At 33.3% G+C, this 16123-nt stretch overlaps 1 protein-coding gene across 4 annotated transcripts in view; it reads right to left on the minus strand.

Annotated features, from left to right (window-relative positions):
* Positions 1-16123, minus strand: part of KCNH7 (potassium voltage-gated channel subfamily H member 7) — a 211390-nt gene that overhangs the window by 42058 nt on the left and 153209 nt on the right. For 3 of the 4 annotated variants that reach the window (XM_048954018.1, XM_048954017.1, XM_048954016.1), the window contains one exon: positions 978-1403. In XM_048954018.1, coding sequence (XP_048809975.1) covers positions 978-1403 — 426 coding nt within the window. The remainder of the gene's footprint in view (positions 1-977; positions 1404-16123) is intronic. The other variant, XM_048954019.1, reaches the window with a different exon arrangement.

Here is a 16123-nt window from a genome sequence, read left to right on the forward strand (position 1 = left end):
TATGTAGGTTCAAATGTCACTTGTGAGGATAGATAGTGCATGTTCAGAATTCAGTTCAAACTTCTGAGGCAGATATAAAAATACTTATTGTTTCAAATGGTTTTAATAAAAATGAATTTAAAAATTAAAAAGTTTATGACTTATTTATATCATGACATAGAGGAATGCAATCAAATTTCATGATAAGATTGCTGATTAATTCAGTGGTTTAACTTTCCTCAGTTAATGAAATGTATACATGCTCAATAAACATTTTTCTCCCTTATATCAGTAATGTGCAAAACTGTTTCTTTAAGAAATGGATGTCTGCTCTTTGAAAAGAGACAGTCATATTTTGCTGGGTTTGCTGTTGTTTTTTTCCATGTATTCTATACATCACAATAAGAAATAAACACAACTCTCTACCCATCAGTTCAGTTTTCATCAAAATATATGTTACAACTTGAGATCTTCTTAAATTAAATAAAAATTCTTTGGAAGAAGGCAGAATTAGGTCAGGCTACCAGAATACAACGTATGCCTTACGTGCACCTTTGGGCAATTTTCAGATGCATATATTGAGCACTTCATTCAATCTGTAGAATGAGTTAATAAAGTCATTAGCCACATTAGACTGCTAGTCTAACCAAATCAAAGGAGCAGAAATCCTAAAATAAAAGCATTAGAACAAATCCTTCATACATTATATTTATTTCATTATTTGTAGTGGTAATACCAAATATGGATTAATTGAAAAACATTAGTTGAATTATTCAACTTTTTCTCCTGTGAATGAAATACATTGACAGGACAACGTTCCTTGACACAGACAATATTCTGAACTACTTTACTAAGAATGATTTAATTTTATCTTTAGTTTAAAAGAAGGAACTACTAAAAAGCTTACTAAATGATTAGTAAACACATTTTTGGATATACAGATTACTGTAGTAAAGTCAAAACTTCAGATTTAAGATTTCTCATTTACTAAAGCTTACCTCTTCAGAGCCAGAGCCAAAAATCAGCAGGTCAAAAGGTATTGCAGCAACCATGTCAATTAGGAACCAGCCTTTGAAGTAGTGAATTGCTATTTTTGCTGGGTCACTTACCACTTCTTCATTCTGGTTTACATATGTTGTTCTGAAGTTGATTAGAATGTCAATGATAAACATAATATCCACAATTAAGTCTACAACATTCAGTGGGCTGCAAGAATATCCGCACTCTCTTCTCTTCCGTTCCTCACTATCATTCAGAAGGAAGGCAGCAGAATAAGGGGTGAATATGGCGGTGTATATTACCAGCAACAAAATAAGCCAGTCCCAGACAGCTTTAAAAGGACTATAGTGCAATATAGTAAACTTGTTGATGCGAGGTGTTTGGAGTTTATACTCCGGTAGAACATCAGCCCCTAAGGACAGAACCTAGAATAAGAAATATACCATGTCAATAATGCATAACATCTACCACACCCAATAAATTAATTGACAGTTTTACACAGTAGGTTGATTCTTGTTCCCTGCATCACCCACTAAGTGCTATACCTGGGCCATAAAATCTAGAATCTGCATAATTAAAGATGCCATCAAATTCCTTTATTCACCATGACCATGTTCACGGCCAGTAACACACTTTTCTTGCTGTGGTGTAGTGTTTTCTCCCAAAGCAAGCCTATTACTGTTGGCTTAATTTCACTCCAAAAGAGCCCACACTCATTACAAAACTATTAGCAAACAAACTGAAGTTAAAGATCTATGAGCATCCTTGAGCTATCTCCACTTTCATGCATGGACGTTCTTATTCAGTCTATATAGCACAGCTAGAAGTGTAACAAAGGTATTCCACAGAAGTATTGCCTTTTGCTTCACTTCAACTTTCATCATCAATGTCTAAAGCTTTTTATCATCCCTTTGCAAGTGTAGATTTGTTATCTGTTGTTATTTGTTTTCTAAGTTGGATTGCAATTTTATTTGGAAATTATGTTTGTACAGATTGCTTGATTTACTGGCTCTTGAAGTTGAAATGCTTGCTTTGTTGGAAAGAACAAGCACAGAGTGGGCACAAGATAAAACAAATTTCCTCTGGCTACTACTCCAGTCTGACTGAAGTCTGACATGAAGAAATAAAACCTTTAAGGATAAGAAGGTAAGCTATGAGGTTGGTTTTTTTTTGTTTGTTTGTTTTTTCTCTACTCAGTGCTTGGCCTACTTACACAGACTGTCAGCAATGATGCTAATTATTGCTTTCTGTGCTGAAAGAACTATCCTAATCCTATGGGACTCAAATCACCACTTAATTTTACACAGACCAATGAGCAAACATTTGACAGTGACAACCTTCAGTTACTATGCATTTGAGTAAGTGATAATTCAAGAAATTATATGCCCATTTTTCACCAGTTACTTCTACTTATTTCTTCTCCCCCAGCTAATTAAAAATGATGTTTACAAAAAGACCTTTCAAAAGTAACAAAAATGAATAAAAATGCTGAAATGAAATTATGACTGGAAGGAGAAACGCAGTGTCAGCAACACTTTCTGCTTTTGTTTAGCAGTAAGTAGCTTGGGATTAGAGACTTCAATTTGCACAAGATTGAGGAATTTCATGCTCCTTGAACATAATCTTGTAAAATTATAAGGGTCAGCACAATCTTTCTATTTAGCTATCCAATAGCAAGTGTTTTATAAACCTTAGATCCCATCCTTAGCAATCCCAGTGGCACTTATTCAGTGAAGTTCTACCCTGAACATGTTGTGAGAATGCCAGGGTTAATAACAACTCCTCTCATTTTAGCTGTAAACAAAGAAATGATTAAGCCATTCAAAAGATTATACAGTATCTTCAAGAAGCCATTAAGTACCATGTTGAAGTGATGGTAGAGATTACTTTTTTTTTTTTTATCTTGTAACTAGAACTTGCACTTACGTAGCGGTATTTTGTTTTTCTTTTTTCTACACATTAAACACACTGGCAGACACCTACCTGAAAAGGAGGTATTGCTTAATTTCATAAGCAGACTTAATACTTTTAATACTTTTACATACCACCACCCTATATGTAGCAAGTTAGTTATAAAATTGATATGTGTCCTCCTGCTGGGTTTTCAAATCATGAAGGAAACAAACTAGAGAAGAGCAATAAAGTTTACTTCTCTTGTAGTTTGAAAATTCTAGCTAGTTAGCTTCATTTCAAAGCACTGTATAATGTACATTGAACTTACTCTCCAGAAACTTGGCTCCTATTCTCATTCTAGTTATATTTCTAGACTGGTTTAGATTGAGGTAAATAGAAAAATGGAACACTTTTAAAAAAATAGCAGGCAAAAAGAGGGAACAGAAATATAATAGTGATCACAACAGAAACTGATCCAACTTTTCCATTATGGTTTCTTCTTAGACACAACAGAAGAGGCTAAATGATGGTTGTGAATTTCATGTTCATAATGCAGTGTAGAACTTTGTTTCTACATTGCTTACTTACATGCAATGGAAAGTAAATACAAACACTCATCATGTAATGACTTATTTACTGGATTGAGAGAAAAGATGGGACTTTCTCAAACAAAAAACTCAGTTACACATACGAAAAAGAGAAGACATTACTGGGTTTCTTGTCATTTTCTGACTGAACATGAGATGAATTTGTCATTTTGCTTTTGTGTGACATCCTTGTGAGCACTAGATACTGGTGTTGACCAATCTACACTGATCTTGCACTACATCATGTTCAAAAGACCCTGTTTTGTATAGTGATTCTTGATGAAGTATCAAGGAGCCTAAATGGGTCGATGTGCAGTACAGCACACTGTCAATAACTGCTTTGTGCAGGGAAGCCTTGTTACAGGCTCTGCAGTATCATGTGAAGCAAGAATACTTCACACTTCTCAGGGAAACACTTGATTTTTCTCTTTTCAATTTCCTAATAAAAGAGAATACGCAGGTAAAACATTAGGCAAAATATTAGATGTGAAAATTATAGTCTAGTCTCTGCCACTGACTTTCTGAATGATGTTAGGCAAGTTGACATTTAGCCTCTCTGACTTCTGACAGTGGAGAGAATATTTATCTACTAAACTGAAAATATCTTGAAAGAGATAATCAGCATAAATCGTTTACAGAAGTTATTATGTAGTGGCAATGATTTATAATTCTTCTAAATTTAGTTTATTCTTTTTATTTTTAATATTAATTTGCACAAATATTTGTTCTTCCCTCTCTTTAACTTTGATATTACAACCTAATGGAGATATTGTTCAGTTTATTTTTATTTTCTGTATGAAACATTTTGTTTTTATTATGTATCATGCAAACAGCACTGTGTCAAGAGACAGTGAGAAGCCAGCATTGCTCTGTATCACACAGAAGAGAATTGTCTTCTGAGACACTTTCAATCTGAACTTAAAGAATGCAAATGCTGACAATAAAAACCAAAGAACTAGAAACTAAATAAAGGCACATAATACAGATTTAATAAATCATAACAGAAGTAATAAATAATAATCCATTATAAATTGTTAAAGAAATGCTTCTGTCAAACCATTCTGCAGAAATGCAGTGAGGTTTCCTAGGTATCAAAGCATCACCTGTGAGGAAGCATAATGAAGTGTTATCATATGACTTTTCAAACAACTGTAGCACTACATAAAGCCCATGAATGTGGAAACCAGGAAGGATGCCTGATGCTTTCAAGACAAACTGAACTCTGTGGGCATAATTTGACAGCATAGGCCAGAAGCTATATGAATTTTATTCAGAAAGCATTGGACCTTTAGCACTTTCGTTAAGAAATCACAGTATTTTTGTGCTGTGCATTTCCAAACTGACAGCAGAGACATGATTGCAGTACACTTGCACAAGCAATACAGAGCACATCTGCAGACTAGGTAAAACCTCTCATCATAGAGCTAATACACATCTGGAAAATATGATCAGAGGGGGCAATGTTTCCAGGTAACAAAATAAAAGATACACAGGGGAACAAAAATACAAGAAAATGGAAGTTATAAAATAGAGGTATACAGAGATATATGTGGAAGGTTGATGAGCACAAAGCTTAATATATTAGCTTTTCAGAAAGATAATTTCCTATGTCTAGGGACAAATTATGTCTGAAATGAACTGTTAAATTTACATATTTAACATTATATAGATCTATTCAGTACTAGATACTGTTATGTTACTATTACTTTTGCCACAGATAAAGTGAAACTTCACTAACAAGGTTATATCTTATATAGCACCTCTTATTTTAACAAACTTCATAGTCCTAGATTACTTGAAAACTTTAATATATTTAATATTTATCCCTCTGATAAAATACCATTCATGAAACTATGGAAGATAGTATCAGTCCACGCTGATATGAAATAAAATGTTAAAATAGTTTATTTCTAGGAAACACAATATAAAATGAAAATATATATGTATTTTGCCAATAACTCACTGAACTCAGTCCATTGTGAGGCATACAGCTCTGACCAAAAAATGGACAATGTTCCTGCATCTTTAAATCAGGGAATCTGTAGCAAATCTATCAAATGTTAAGTTCAAGTATGCTGAGATTTTAATATTATTATTCTACAAAAAAAAATTGAAGACACTTCAAAATTCTCCACTGTAGGAAGCATATTAAAGATATAAAATATCTTATATCTTGGTATAGCCAACATGTAACATTTACACAAAAATGTAAAAAACCTAATAATAGAAACAAAATAATTCTATTATTTGCACTATCTTTGCTACTTAAAAATAAGGGAAAGAACTAAGAAAAATTTGGGACTTTTCACATCTTCTAATCCAAACACAGCAATTCAAGGTTGAAATAGAAAGCCAAAATAACACACTCACTATCTGAGTGTAACAAGATAACTGCAGTAATGGAATATTAAACACTCTTTCTTAAAGAACAAATAAAGAGGTATCATAAGAAAATTAATATTTTTCTTATTGTTATAGAAGGCTCCTACAGGTTATTTGATCAAATAAATCTCAATGCCCTATAAGTAATTTCACAGAAAATGGAAATCTGTTTGGATTAAACAATATTTTAGTGGTTTGTGACTAAAATTTAGTAACATCTCCTAAGTTCAAGTAAAGCTACTCTTCCTGTTTGCTCTCTGATGCAGTTCAGAATGAATGTTACCACTGTAATCCAAAAACTCCAACCTTAAGTACAATCCCTTCCTTTAACATATAGCTTTGAGCTCATGTTTATATGAGCACACTTTACACGAACTCATTTTCCAGAAAATTGGAAAACAAAACAAAGAAATAAGAAAAAATAATGGAGCATATACAAAGCCAATAAAGCCCCAATAAAAAAACACTTTTATCATGACCATAAACCTTAAATTTGAATGACATTACAGTTCAAAAAATAAAGCAGTATTATTTCAGCTCTAGAAGAGGATATGATTATGCATTGGATATTTTATCAGGTTTGTGGAACTCTCTTCTTTTAATGTAACCTCAGCTGGCTCTCAGTTCTCTTGTGTAACAGTTCTACTGAAGCTACTAAGCTATAACTAGCAAGGACATCTTTACTCTTTTCTTCCCTATTCATAATATTATCACGAGATTTCTACAAATTGGACATCATGAAGAGATCTTTGAATCTAAAAAGACCTAAAAATAAATGTTACACAAGCATTATTGAGTAAAGGGAAATTAAATCAACATGTGCTTGCTGATGACAGGCACCATCTAATTCCCCACAAGATGGTTACAGTCTTTCATATTTCAGTTTTCTGAATGATTGTCTCCCTTGATGCTGACATGAACAACTAATAAGATTATGCCATTACTGAAAGAAATTTGAAGAGCTTTTCATTTGAAGTGAAATCCAGCTTTATATTCTACTTTCCCACATCCGTATTAAAAGACATTTTAGTATATTCTTCAAGGATATCTATTAAAGAACATCTTAATCAAGAAACACTGATAATGGGAAATGTTAATTTTCTTCCTGTTTTAATGGAACTTAAATTTAAGTGAACTTGTCTCTTTTAAATGTTTTAAAATCTTATAGCATGGTACTTAGGATATAATGTTGATATTTACCATTCTCTATGAGACAGTTTGAAGCATACCTGTGAGGTATTATCATAGAATGTTTAATGGCCTCATATTTTTAAAGTTAAGCTTTTGTTAAGCAATATCTGGTGCACTGTGAAAATACAGGTTGTCCTTGCTTGCCCTATGATTCCCATTTGAGAACTTCAGTTACAAGAGGTAATAAATCTTCCTAATTTAAACAATGGACTCAATGTTGGTAGTTTTTTTTTTTACCATTAGAAATAGCACAATAGTTTTGTTTTGTTTTTAGACTACGCCCACATATTCTGCAAGAGTAAGCGTAATTTTAGGTAGGCATTGAAATGCCAAATTAATGACTGAAAAAACTCAAAGCTTATTTAAGTTTTGAGATATTTTGTTTCAGAAGTCAGATTGTTTTTAAATGCTACTAAATTAAGCCATTTGTGTTAACAAAAGGCAGACTTTTTCTGAAAAGTTTTTTGGATATTCAGTAAATCAATATGTGGCTGGATTTGCAGTTTCAGAGACAATGAGATAATAGGAAAGAAGTAAAAATGGGTAAGTTTTGATGGTCCTTGGAATCTATCTGATCTGGTGTTAGAAATTTTCATAATAAATTCCAAGCAATTTCAGAGAAGTTGAAATTTAATACTGCTTATTATTGTTAAAATTTAAGAAAAGGAAAAGTTTTAACTGAATTATAATTCTAATTATCATAAGATTGCTATTTTGATTTTGGAAAATTAAAAAAGAATAGCAACTGACATCATCATAGACAGCTCTTGAGCACCTGTGAGTGTAACACTGTTGCTTTCACCATTCAATTTTCACCAATTAAAGTGTTCTGTCTGCCTTAGGTAGTTTAGTTCAGTTACATATTTATAACATTTCCAATTACAAGTGTAGGTGAATATTTTCTGCCTACATAGGAATTTGCTGCCTGCACCTGCCTTCTGGTTCTCTAATTTCTCTAATTTTTCCAGCACTTTTATGTTTGCAACATATGCAGCTGTAGCTGCAAGCCTTATCAAATGGAAGCCTACTTCAAAATATACATATTTCGATAAATGAGTTCCTCCAAGCAGGAAGTGCTTTTCCAATCCTTGCTAAGAATGCTTTCAGGAAACAACATTGAACAAATAATAGAATGCCAAAACGGTTTTACATGGTTCTTCGCCAATGATTCAAAGGTTCAATGTCAATGACATTGCAATAACCACTTGCATTTGAGCTAAATTTGGAAGATTTTTAAGATGTTTTTAAAGAATGAAACAAATATATAGATTAGGATGCATAATTATAAAGGGGGGTTGATACATACCAATGCACAGGAACTACAGAAAAGCTTTCACAACATCTTTGTGTATCCAAAAATTGTATTTTACAGTTTTTAGAAGTATGAAATGATCTCTCTATACAGCTTTCTCCTCTGCTTTTCACATTTTCTACATAAGACTGTCATTAAAATATATTTCATTATAGTTATGAGCATGGTGTTTAGATTTTTAAATAATATTTTATGGCATGTCATCTAAAATACGTGATAAAACAGATCAAATTTAAGATCTGATCCCATGCCTGAAGCCCATATCCATGCAATGTATGTATCCACTACTGACATGACTTAGCTGTGTACAGCAACTGGATTGGTGCCTTGCAATTACAGCACCTGCACTGGAAAACTGCCAGGTCCTCACTAGTGCTTATTTTATAAAGATGTACTGGTATCCACAAAGACTGACATCCCTAGAATATAATTGCGGGTCTGAGATCTCAGCTGATACAGCCATGCAACACAAAGAGAGAGGCCATGTCATTATCAAGTAAGTTGACTATTATGTGAAGAGAATCTCCAAACTGTTCTGACTCTTTAAGATTCACAAAGATTCCCACCAAAATTGTGTTCCAGTTAGTCTCTATTTGACAAGGTAGCATTCTTCCTGATGAGTACTTTCAAATCCTACTGGAAGTTTGAGAGAACTGGGACATCTTGGGAGTACTGAGTGTTTGATGGAATTAATATACTTGTAGATGTTGCTGACAAAGAAAACTACTTCACTGAACTTGAACATATATAATAATTTAGAAAACTCACTACCTTTAACTTATCATTCATTTTCTCATAAATATAGATATTAAAAGAGAGGAAGTATTTTTATAGTTCATTTTCTATCCATTATTTTCCATGAAAAATTAAGAAATGGCTTTAAGATATTAAACTTCAGAGGCTCTTCCTGCCACTTGGTATTCAATTACCGGGTGGGTAGTGCATCATCAGTGCAACACAGAAATATGTATATTTTGAGTATGCTTTACTGATACTTAAATAATTGTGATTTGCAGATTACAAAAGGAGTTACTGGCAGCTATTTTTTACAAACATTGATGCCTGAATATGTATTAAAAGTTGTGTAAGGCTCCTCATGAATTCTCCAAGAAGTGAAGTAGTATTATTACAGAAGATAGAAAATACACCACTTCAAAATGCTAAAAAGAGTTTGTGAGCTGTTCATTGCTCTTTTGGCAAAATATCCAGCAAGTTGTGAACAAGCATCTATATGTCTGAACAAGAAAACATTAGGGGTCATATATTTTAAAAAGGCTTAAATTACTGTGATTTTTAGACACCTAAAATATATTTTCTCCTGTTAGCTCATGGTATGACATTGAAACAAAGCAGATTTTGTGCCTGTGCTTTATCGTCTCTCTTAATATATTTCAGAAAAAAAATGTACCTTTATATAGTTGCCAAACATTTCAATTCAGTTAAAAAAGAGCACAAATGCTATAAGAGAATATCTGAAGTGCATGTAATAAAGATGAAGCAGGCACAAGCTCTACTTTTGTACTGTGATCCCAGTATTGGTTAACATAACATTTAGGATCAGAGTATAAAGGGAGAAAAGATCTCTATTCTTAGATGCATATTTAAATTTAATCTTTGTTTTTATGCTAAATTATTTGGTCCACAATCAAAAAATAAGCAAACTTCAGTTTCTAGAAAATTCACATTTAGTAATTAGATCTTCTACTGTTTAAAAAGTCAAAAGGTTAAAAAGTTGACTTCAACTGAAACTGAACTGGTGGCTTGGGAAAAGCTTCATTCAGAAATTCAGTCTTTCTCCCTTATGACTCTCTGGTATTTATGATGAATGAACAAATGCTAGCATGACTCATTTAAGAAGATATTTTGTTTTACCATTCTGCCCAAGTCTCAATTTTCACAACATTTCTAGTTTTTTACTACATTATATATACCAAATTTTGTCAAGAAATTCCCTACCAAAATGTAGCTGGCCATGAGACATTGAATGCGACCATACAAATCATATCTTGGTAGCAAAACCAACCCATAAAAGAACAACCCCAATTTCTAGACCAATCCATTTAATTCATACTGTTTATACAGTGAAAGTGGCAGAGCAGTCACAGGAAAAAAGCCATGAAGAACCTCTCAGATAAACATGCCTTTCCTCCACCAGTAGCTGGATGTTAAGTTAGACTTTTTTTTTTTTTTTTTTTTTGCTTTTCCAATCTAAAAATGTGCTTGGTTTTAAGAAATATGGAATGACACACTAGGAGGAGGATACATTCTGCTGCTCTAACAAAACTATTGTGTTAGGATGGCACCAGAGATTCAAAAGTAACTAGAACTACCCCATTTACATAATGCTAAATTAAGCCCATGTTTGGGAGAGCGTAAGATTTAACCAAGGACATACTGGAATCTTTTTGGTACTGTAGGTTATCACATGCATAGTTTAAAGTACAAACCGGAATAAAAAAAAATGTCTTGAAGCCTGGCTGTAAGATTGACTGTTCCCAATATTTTTTGTTTTCCAGATGCATTGTCAAATTTACCACAGTGTTTAAACTGCAGAATGGATCACTCACTTTTTCAGTTTCCTTAGCTTGCTCGATACCATACACATAAAAAAGAAAGAAAGAAGCATAGCTTATCTGAAAATAATCACCCTTTATGTGACTTATATTTTAAGCTTTACTTGAAAATCTGGAAGGAAGCTGCAGTCAGCATGTTATTCTAACAAAATTTGTCAAAACAAGTTAGCTGGCCTCTAGCAAGTTCTACAAGATGACCACGAGCCCCAGGCACTGATTTCTTGCTCAATTCCAAGCCCAGCAACTAACATCATTAGAGACTAAGCTGCAGCAAAAGGTATTTCCTTCAGTTATAATCTTTCATTGTTATCCCACCTACAAACCCAATAAAACTAAACTGTTCTGAACAGAACAAAATGGTACAAATGTAAGACTGTGACATGCAGTAGCTCTTTTGTTTCAAAGGAAAGTAGGTTTCTTCATAATTAATAGAATTCATTTAGAAAGGGAAATATATTCAAAGAAGATGGATACTTAAATTAGAAGAAAATGCAAAGCTGTGAAAAGCTGTGTTTCTCATTTACTATTAGAAGTATTCCAAACAGGCTATGCGTGGAGATGTATATACCTGTTCATGCCAGTTTCCGAGTTATTAAATAAAAAGTTGTTACTTTAATTTTGATATTTGAAAAGACACTGCATTAGTGTAAAATACACTTTTTTTGAATAAAAGTTTATACTTGAAAATACACAAATCACCTTAAAGAGAATTTTACCATGTGTTTCAGTGAAGGATTTATTTAGCTTTTCAGAAAAAGACAACTCGAATTCAAGTCTATGCTGGTATTGCAAAGAAAAAACTGCATGTTTTCTAAACACTATGAATATTAACTAGACATTCATAAAATCAGCTTCACTTAGATTTGTATTTTTTAGTACAGTACAGTTCCACACAAAGTGTAGATGGCCTGATTAAGGCACTTTTAGTAAAAGTCATCTAGAGATTTATATCTCTAGATATATTTTATATTAGTGAGTAAAATCTTCACTAATTTCATTTCTTAGCATCACCTATATCATTCATAAAGCTCAGTAAATGCATTGCAACTGCATATGATCACACTGATTAGCACGCTACTTAATCAGCACACTTTCATAAATAAAATATTTGGAACCCTATGACCTTCATTTTTCTTATTTATACACATGGTTGCAGATTTTTTCTTTGCTCTGACTTTATTAATATTTAAAGATAATTTAAAGAGTGTTCCTCACTTTTTTAAAAAAGCATTATTTCTGAACTGTTATAGGTATCCACTTTCTCTATTGGTTCTGTTACCAGTGACAAGCCGAAAGCATTACCTAAGTTTTAGCATATGACAGATTACAGATGAGAAGCATGACCTTATTTATTTTGAGGTCATTGAGAATTCACCACACACATTGTGCTGATTGGGCTGAATAGTATTTATTTTTTCTTACTTTTTCTAATCTAAAGATAAAAACCCCAAGCACTAACAAACCCTAAACAGAAACTGTTTTCCACAGATTTCAACACATGAACACCAACCAATCCATATTCTTCTCTCATACTGGAGACAAAAGAAAAACACCCTTTCTACTGTTTTTCCCTTATATGCTTAAGATCACATGGTTTCAGCAGTAGAAGATAACTGCCCTGTAATTATCACCAGATTTACCATCACCTATCTGCTAATTGCCAGAATGTTCAGTTTATTCATCAGTTTCTTTTGTCAGTCATGTGTGGGAACATAACTGTTTCCTTGAATGTTATCTTTCAAATTATCTACCAATATTTCAGTTTGTCTTTGAACCAGTATTACACTAAAAGGGAAATATGTCGCTGGCAAAAAAATGATATTAAATTGTTAGCTGCATTTGTAAGGTGTCTGGCACCAGAAAAGAGTTGAGAACCCAAGGCTGTTTAAGGTTAGAGCACTCAGAGTCCCGAGTCTGAGATCCCAGTGCTCGAGGTTATTTCTAAGAATTTTTTTAACAGTCTAAGATTTTTTTAACAGGCAAAATTATCTGGAAATACAACTCAGGACTGCCTCTAAACGTTAGCTACACAAGCAGTGTTCCTTGTAAAATGCCAGCTTTTTCTGGTCCATGAAATCCACAGTTTTCTGCCTTCTTTCCTCCCTCTTTCCACACATCAGTTGCTATTGCTGTCTATCACTCGGTGATTTTCTCTGGGAAAATATATGCTTATTCAGCCTAAACATAGAAAGTGTTTCCTGAGTTGAGTCAGTATAGTAACCACTGAACTCTGGCCTAATTGAAGTTATTTCTGTTTCGTGTAGGAGGCTGGTTTGGATGGCCTCTAGAGGTCTCTTCCACACTACGTTTTTGTACAGTTCTAAGGTTATGTAAAAGACTGACTTGTTTCTTAGCTGTTTTATAGCAGCAGTAACTGCATACTTAAAAAGCATATTTCAGGCAATGCATGCCAGGTGGATCAGAGGACTCTGCCACTTTGCTGGATCTCATTGGGTCTTGTCAGAGGATAAGCAGAGGCCTGACTTCTTGCAGTTCATAATGGGTGCCAAAACTCTTGGTTTTCATGGATTAAGTTGCCAAGTTTAAAAATTTCCAAGGTCAATACATCATGGAATGTTTCTCTGTTCTGGAGAAATGAGGTTTGCCAAAATTCTGTCTACATCTTGTTTTTCAGTCTTATTTACTTAGTTCTTACATACCTCCACACACTCATTCTATTCAGAATCAACTACAGTACAGTCTGAAAACCTGAAAACCTGTACCTATTTTCTCTCATATACAAGCATCAAAAAGAAGAATATTGATCTTGAAAAAAAAAAAATCACTATTTATAACAAAAAGCATATAACCCATTCCACATTAGCATCACAGAACAGATCTCCTAGTATTTGGCTCAAGGCCAAACAAAGAGCTCATACAAAATACTGATTACTTGAAATTATTAATTCATAAAGATACTGAATACCTTTTCTTGACAGCAAAATCAGGCATTCCCTTTCTCAGAAGGGTAGATCTTAGGGGAATGACTAGGACTAATTAAGGATGTTTTCAGGTTACATACTTCAAAGCAGCTGGGCTTTCTGACTGCTCCATTTCCACGATATGTTGTGAAATCTTCTCAAAACACTATTGGTTTTTATGTCTTAGCCTATTCAGGTAATACATGGGGCTTTAGTGGAAACAATCACCTTCAAAGAATGTATTATCATTCACAATTGCTGTAAATCTGTAATTAGCTTGGCCATTTTTTACTTAATAGCAGTTGCTTCAATAAAAATGTTTTCTAGTTTTCTAAATTGTGTAAAATGTTTTCTAATTTTTTCTAAAATTGATCAAAACGAGGGCTTTATTTTCTGTTTCTATGCACTACGTATAACTTCTTGTTCTAATACAAAAGAGTTTATTCTTGAAGTTTGGTGACATCTTTGATAGATATGAATTACTACACCACACTGGGGTATGTTGATTTTGTCATCACAGTAACATTCTGATTTTTTTTTCAGCTGTGCCTTCTAAATGACAATTTATTCTAGAACTACAAGGTCCATCTCTTCTTGTGTGATCCACCATATACTGAGAGCTCCACTTTAAGAAAAACTGTGAGCGTCCAGCATGTCTGCAAATCAGAACAGTCTTACAGTCAACTGTGTATCTAATTAAGGTACAAATCATTTGATCAACCATGTAAAAAATTAGGATGTATTTCAGGTGGGAGGATGGTTTTGAAAAACGGTATCTACAAAAATTTGAAGATTATGGCTCTACTTTCCTATAACTCAATTATTGTGTCAAATCATAAAAAAAAGATATATACTGGTACACTTTCAACCAGAACAGACTGCTTAACTTCTGGGTACCAATAGCCTGTCTTAGCATTAATGATCAGGGCCCACAAAACAGTCTTGCTTAAATAACACAATTAAAGGATCTGTAATTTACATGGTTTTTAACTGTAAATTGCTTGTTGCCACTGTTGGTATGTGGATATTCAGGAATTCTTTCTTCTGAGAAGAATTATGGATACAGACTAACATAATCTTCATGCCATTCTCAGTCCATTCACAACAGATTTCTCAACTTTGGAGCCACATATCAGCATGAACTGAATGGGTAATAGGACTTAAAGTTCAAAAAAGAAGCTAAAATTGCTTACTGTTGGTTCCCTACATGCTATAATTTATAGGCAAGAGTCCCCTTTACAAACTCATCAAAAATGTTAAGACATAGATGTCAATTTTTTTTTTTTTTTTTGCCCCACTGATTTCTTCAATAAAAAGTCTATTTTCTGTGCCTCTGGGAAGACTTGTCTCTTTCTAGCAATCACTGTCAGGACCCCATCCAAACCTGTCAATGCAAAAAAGTTCAGAAATTGGATTGCCTGCCTGAACAGACCATCAAGAAGTGAGTCATGGAAAAAAAACTAAGTTCTAGAAGATAGCCTAGCTTAGCATTTCCGGAAATTCTAATGTGAAACATAGAAAAAAAATTTCAGTAAAGTGGAAGGGAAATGTAACTAATTTTAGTGACAGATATCTACACTGAGACATAAAGCCAATTATTCAATAATGGCTATGTGGAAGCTATTGCTGAGCTATTCATATAAGTCAATGTTACGCAGAAATGATGGTTCTATGCATTACACAGGGAGTTTTAGTCAGCTAAACCAAAGGACATTCTAGATGTTATGAAGAGATTAAAATTGCAGTTACTATATGGCTTGCAGTGAAGTATGTGACAGAAATGTTACTGCTAGCTATATGGTGCCTCAGTCTTAATGTCTACATAATGTCCTGAATACTCCTCATAAGTAGTAAAACAAAATTTGAAGGGTCCTGACAATAGAATTTACAACCTAGCTCTTTTCAATTAGATTTACTTATCACATTACTTAAGATGTATGATATGGAGAATTTTATTTATTTATTAAGCAATTCTACAATGAAATCTCACTTTCTCCATCAATTTTTAACTCAAGATCAACCACTATCCCACAGCTTCAGTTCCTTTTGAAAGTCTTTTCTAAATTTTTTTTTCTGGTCCTAATTTATTACAATAAAATCTCACTTGCTAAACCATGTCTCCTCCTTAAATGCTCTCTCAAAATGTATCCATCCCTCTAAACAGAATGACCACAATTAGTGTTTCTTCTGCAAGCAGCTGCGTGCTATCTGCTCCTTCTTAGCTACCTTTTCTACTTAAATTCCTTCTCTAAATTGTGAATATGATTGAAATAATACATTCCAATA

The sequence above is a fragment of the Lagopus muta genome, chromosome 8 (assembly GCF_023343835.1).
Source record: "Lagopus muta isolate bLagMut1 chromosome 8, bLagMut1 primary, whole genome shotgun sequence".
Lineage (NCBI taxonomy): Eukaryota > Metazoa > Chordata > Aves > Galliformes > Phasianidae > Lagopus > Lagopus muta.